The following is a 6,000-nucleotide window of genomic DNA, read 5'->3' as shown; positions in this document are numbered from 1 at the left end:
ATTTACGAGCCTCCAAGAGTGCCCGGCATCTAGCAGGCCCCAGTGCCTTCGTCAGTAAGTGAAGGCCTGAGCCATCAGGGCTTCTGTACAACAAGCAATTTATTTGTCCTCTTTTCTATTTATAACAACCCAGAGCTTGGGGCTGGGGTGGCGGCAGATTCTTTTTTTTCCCCCACTCTGAATAATGAGGCAAATCATTTAACCTCTTTGGATCGGCCAGGGTGTGCTGGGGCGGGGGGAGGGGGCTGAGGGAGGACATGGGGGTGGCTGAGACCGAGGTGTGCGGGGATGGGGGTCCTGAGGCTTGTTGAGAGCCGGAAGTGGGTACTAGGCTAGGGCTCTTGGCAGATTCTCCAGCAGGGGACAGGGGATCTGGGAACAGGGACCGGGAGGCCCGTGGGGATGTCGCTGACGGCCCTTTGAAGGATTGCTTTGGCCAGAGACCTACTCCTCAGCCTGCTGCCTCTATGACTCATTCTGGCTCCATGTTTTGGTAGCAGGAAAGAGCGAGATGAGTTGAAGGAAGCATTTCTTAATGCTCTAGGTAGCAGAGCAGCAATTTGGAAAGTATGGTGCTCTTTACAGGTCACAGATAACGGGCTTAACAAAAAAATTATTGAGATGGGGGCGCGTGGGTGGCTCAGTCAGTGAAGCATCTGACTTTGGCTCAGGTCATGATCTCGCGGTTTGTGAGTTCAAGTCCCGTGTCGGGCTCTGTGCTGACAGCTCAGAGCCTGGAGCCTGCTTCGAATTCTGTGTCTCCCTCTCTCTCTGCCCCTTCCCTGCTCGCTTTCTGTCCATCTCTTTCTGTCTCTCTTTCTCTCTCTCTCAAGAATAAGTAAAAACATTAAAAAAATTATTGAGGTGAAATTCACATAAAATTAACCATTTTATTTTTAATTTTTTTAACATTCATTTTTTTTATTTAAAATTTTAAAAAAATGTTTATGTAATTTTGAGGAGGGGGCAGAGAGGCAGAGAGAGAGGGAGACACAGAATCCGAAGCAGGCTCTAGGCTCTAAGCTGTCAGCACAGAGCCTGATGCAGGACTCAAACCCACAGACTGTGAGATCATGACCTGAGCCAAAGTTGGATGCTTAACCTACTGAGCCACCCAGGTGTCCCAGAATTAACCATTTTATTTTATTTAAAAAAAAATTTTTTTTTTACATTTATTTTTGAGAGACAGAATGAGACAGAGAGTGACCAGGAAAGGGACAGAGAGAGAGAGAGTGGGAGATACAGAATCAGAAGCAGGCTCCAGGCTCTGAGCTGCCAGCACAGAGCCCGAAGCAGGCCTCGAACCCACAGACCGTGAGATCATGACCTGAGCTGAAGTCGGACACTTCACCGACTGAGCCACCCAGGTACTCCTAAATTACCCATTTTAAATTGGACGATTTAGTGGCGTGTAGGACATTGACAGTGTTGTGTGGCCACCACCCCTATCTAGTTGCAAACCATTTCCATCGCTCTAAACAAAATTAGAACCCCTTACCTGGTACATGGTTACTTTCTATTTCCCTTTCCCCTCAGCCCCTGGCAACCAGCAGTCTACTATCTGTCTGTATGAATTTACTCATTCTGCATAGTTCATGTAAATGGAATCATGCCATGTGTGACCTTTTGTGTCTGGCTGCTTCCAGTAGTATAGTGCTTTTTGGGGTTTATCCCATGTTGTGTCTTGTATCGGATCATAGAGTTTTAACAACGACTCCAGACCCCCAAAGGCAGCCTCCCTGTAAAGAGTGTCTTTTTGTTTTTTCAATGTTTATACATTTTTGAGAGAGAGAGAGAGAGAATGCATGCATGCATGAGCACGAGCAGGGGAGGGGCAGAGAGAGAGCTGGGGGCAGAGGATCCAAAGCCCACTCTGTGCTGACAGCAGTGAGCCTGATGTGGGGCTCGAACCCGTGAACCGTGAAATCACAACCAGACGCTCAAGCGACTGGGCCACCCAGCCACTCACTCTGAAGCATGAGTTTTCCAGTTAGCGCTAGTTAGGTCCCAGGTACTGGCCGTAGGAAGGGAAGTGGACTAGATTCATTGCTCCCCAAAGAAGCTGCATTATGGACACCTGGAGCATGTCTTTTAAAAATATGAATTCCTGGGCCCCAGTCAGGGGATCTGAATCTGAGAGTGTGGGGTGATTCTCTGTGCTGGGTTTGGGAGCCCCTGATCAGGTGACCTCTGGGCCATGAACAACCTGCCTGGCGGGGGCCCTGACGCACCTCCCAGATGCTGTTTCTGTGTGCAGAGATTTCTCTGGCATGCCATTTTTGTCTGCCGCGGCCCCTCCCTGCTGCTTTTGCAGCTCCAATTAACTGTGTCTCATTTATCAAGTCTTTTTTTTTTTTTTTTTTTTTTAAGGTATTTCACCAGGCTCGTCTTTGGCTTTCTTTGTAAGAAAGCCCTTGCACTTTGTGGTGCTCGTCCTTTGCGCCACTCTCACCCCTTCACCTCTGTTAGGATTGGTGGAGGGTCCTCATAAATCTCCTGTCCTCTGAGTAGAAGGACTTCAGCAAGGAGCATTGAGTCCTCTTTCCAACTCTCCTCACTAAAGGCTTTGCCAACTGTTCCCAGTGTGATTTGTCACCTGCCGCAGGGGACTGTGCTGAGGTTGTCCGAGTGAAATCGTGATGGGCTTCTTCATCCCAGACCATGAGAACTTGGGTGATTTCCTCTAGATTCCAAATCCTTTATTGTATTGATATTTGCATACATTCTGTGCTTATTCTCCTCTGTTTCTAAGGGTGGCAATGTTTTTGGAGGGGAAAGAGCTTTAGCCTGAATTCCCAAGGCACCTGTGCTAGTGGGCTTCTGATCTGTAGATGCTTCTAGATTCTTCCCAGAGGCATGAGCTGGAAGGGGCGAGGTAGGGGAATGAGAAGGCTGGAAGTAAGGCATGAGTTGCTGGTGGAAATTCCAATCTTAGCTGCTTTTTCCCTGTAGCATTCTGGATTAACTGATTTACTTCTTTCTCTCTTCTGTTTGTCCTTCTCTCTTGATGTTCACTTGGACTTTTCCCTGGCAAGGAGAAGGGACATTTTGGAATGACACATTTTCCTGAAAACTATCAAAGGTCTCTTCTTCTTTCAAGAAGTCTCATTTCAGATATTCTCCCAAAGCACCTGGACCCTGATCAAATTAGATGCAGGCGCTTAAGAGCCAAAGCAGAGTGGCTAAGGATTAGCTCCTTTGTCATCTTGTCTGCTGGGTTTGTGGCACTGGTGTTTCCTGTCTCCCCTGTGACATCTGGGAACACCTCAAGGAGGGGGGGGACAAGTTAGGGCAGTGGTGGGGTGGGGAACAGAAAGGAGAAAGGAGGTGTCCGGGGGAGGGTGATCTACTGCAGAACCTTGTTAGCAGGACAGCTCAGAGAGCACAGCAGCAGCTCAGACTTGAACTTTGCATCAACCAGAGGGGTGAGGGTGGTAGGGTGTGTATGTAGGTGAGGCTGTGCCCAGGCTACCCAGAGCCCAGGAGCTTGATTTCCTGTACATGTGCCCAAGACAACCGAGGCGAGAGAAGCGAGAAGCTTCTCCCAGACACTGCTCAACAAGAGGGAGCGTGCACACTCCTGACTTGTGGGGGCAGGGGGCGTCATTGCCCCGATTCTGACCATGAACACGAGCTTACAGCCTGTTAGTACGATCCTCGGTTTGCTCTTCACACAGGGTGGGTGAGACGTTAGCTCTGGCGTTGTGGGATACCAGCCCTTGAACCATCCATCAGTGTCAGGTGAAGTAGGACAAAGGAAAGTAACATAGTTGGTTTTTCATAAAGCAGAGCTTTGTTTTGAGATATAGGTCTTTACTCGGTGTTTGGTGTGAAACTGTCCTTTCTTTAAAAAATGACAATGATTGTAGATGGCGGTCCTATTGCTTAAGAGGAGTAGCTGTAGGGGCACCTGGGTGGCTTAGCTGGTTAAGTATCCAATGTCAGCTCAGGTCATGATCTCACTGTTTGTGGGTTCGAGCCCCGCGTCCGGCTCTGTGCTGACAGCTCAGAGCCTGGAGCCTGCTTTGGATTCTGAGTCTCCCTCTTTCTCTGTCCCTCTCCCACTCACGCTCTGTTTCTCTCCTTCAGAGATAAGTAAGCATTAAAAAAATTAAAAAGAGGTCTGGCTGCCTAATGGAGGAGTCCCAGAGCTCAGTGGTGTCAGTGTATCGCCCAACTGTGAGGAGTTCAAAACGAGTGTGACTCATTAGTAGAGGGCTTTCTCCTCAGGGGTGTGCGTGCCTTCCTGCTTGTGGTTCAACTCTCCTTTGGGACTCCAGAGTCCCGAGTGGAGCCTGCAGATGGAGAAGAAGCAGAGGGGGCCGGGAGGGGGCTGGGGCTAGTGGCACTGACCACCTTTCGTCAATCCCAGGTCACCCCCTACTGCAAGGCAGCCTGGGAAAGAGCCTGCGGTGTCCTCAGGAAGCAGAGGAAACCGGTTCAGAGAACAGCAAGTCAGGCTCTGACACAGTGATTGTTTTTGTTAACGCTCTTACCAGGCAAAACGGAGTTGGCCAACTAATCGTCTGTTGGCTTTTCTGATTTATTTTCATTTTACGAGTCTGGGACCTACTGCTAGCCATAATCCAGAGGTCATTTCTGGGGAGTCCTAGAAAAGACTTCCTCACGTGGGACACTTCAAAACTAATTAAACAAAACTGTATCCTGATATTTTTCTCATGTCCCTCTTGTTAGGTGCTAAGGATGAGCAGCCAGCTGGAGTACCAGTTTGCCCAGACATTTGAGAGCATGTGATCTTTCTGGCCTGACCAATGTCTCTGAACGAGGAAGCTGTTCCAGTGTTTTAGTTTTTGTTTTTTTAATTTTTTAATGTATGTTTATTTTTGAGAGACAGAGAGACAGAGCATGAGTGGGGGAAGGGTAGACAGAGAGGGAGACACAGAATCTGAAGCATGCTCCAGCCTCCGAGCTGTCAGCACAGAGCCTGACATGGGGCTCGAACCCACAAACCACAAGATCCTGACCTGATCCGCAGTCGGACACTGAACTGACTGAGCTACCCAGTCGCCCCTCCAGTGTTTTGGTTTTAAGCCTTAGGAGTGCATGTTCTGTGTGTGGGTTGGGGATGAAAGTAACCAGAGATTGATTATGCAGAAGACAAGAATAAATGAAGTCATTGGTGATGCCAGAGAGAGCCTGAAAAGATTTTTTTTTTTTTTTGACATCCATTTATATCTAAAATAGCAAGGAATCCATGTTTCTTTTTGGGGAAGTTGTGTCTGGTGGCATTTGCATTGGTGGAAAAATAGGCCGCCCTGGCCCAGTGTTCCAGATCCGAGACTCTTAGCTATTTCTGAGCGACAAAGAAGGAGAGTCTGGCTTCAGAACGTTATGGCCCTCGCTTCTCATGAGTCCTAATTCCTTTGTTGGTTTGACCTCTTTCAGGTTAGCCTGAACGACTCCCACAATCAGATGGTGGTGCACTGGGCTGGAGAGAAAAGCAACGTGATCGTGGCCTTGGCCCGGGACAGCCTGGCCTTGGCGAGGCCCCGGAGCAGTGATGTAAGTATTGGTGTTGCTCTGTGCACTCCTCTGGGCCACCGGCATGCCCTTTCAGAGTCTGGTGGGGTTATCGTGCCGGAAAAAATAGTGGGTAATTGGAGGAGGGATGGGGGATACATTTTACAACAGGGGAGAGGCCCTAGAAAATACTAAATAACCCCCTTGTTTGTCGAATGGAGGGCGGTGTGGTCACTTTTGCAGTGGGATCCACGGGACATGTGATCACTTTTGTGAAGTGACAGGGTACGATCTGGACCATTGTGTCCATTCCACAAAATGCTGGAGCCTGAGGGAACCCCTCCCCATTGGGTGAGCTGGTGAATCCAGTGCACTCGTGTTCTCATTTCCACAGTTGGCTTTCTGTAGCATTTAATCGTTCAGGTGCTTTGAAGGTGTGAGACCAGGGGTCACAGACCCAGAGGCCCATGAGAGACCAGGTGGGTGGCTTCCACGTGTACAACACTCGTATCTCCACTG

General features: G+C 49.0%; 1 protein-coding gene across 1 annotated transcript in view; it reads left to right on the top strand.

The window, feature by feature from the left end:
• Positions 1-6,000, top strand: part of SORL1 (sortilin related receptor 1) — a 174,234-nt gene that overhangs the window by 12,058 nt on the left and 156,176 nt on the right. Inside the window, exon 2 of the mRNA XM_077776655.1 lies at positions 5,407-5,523. Within this exon, the coding sequence (XP_077632781.1) occupies positions 5,407-5,523 (117 nt within the window). The remainder of the gene's footprint in view (positions 1-5,406; positions 5,524-6,000) is intronic.

The sequence above is a fragment of the Crocuta crocuta genome, unplaced genomic scaffold (genome assembly GCF_008692635.1).
Source record: "Crocuta crocuta isolate KB4526 unplaced genomic scaffold, BGI_CrCroc_1.0 scaffold271, whole genome shotgun sequence".
In the NCBI taxonomy this organism is placed as follows: domain Eukaryota; kingdom Metazoa; phylum Chordata; class Mammalia; order Carnivora; family Hyaenidae; genus Crocuta; species Crocuta crocuta.
The sequence above is the reverse complement of the archived record's forward strand: the minus strand, read 5'-3'. Positions and strand labels throughout refer to the sequence as shown.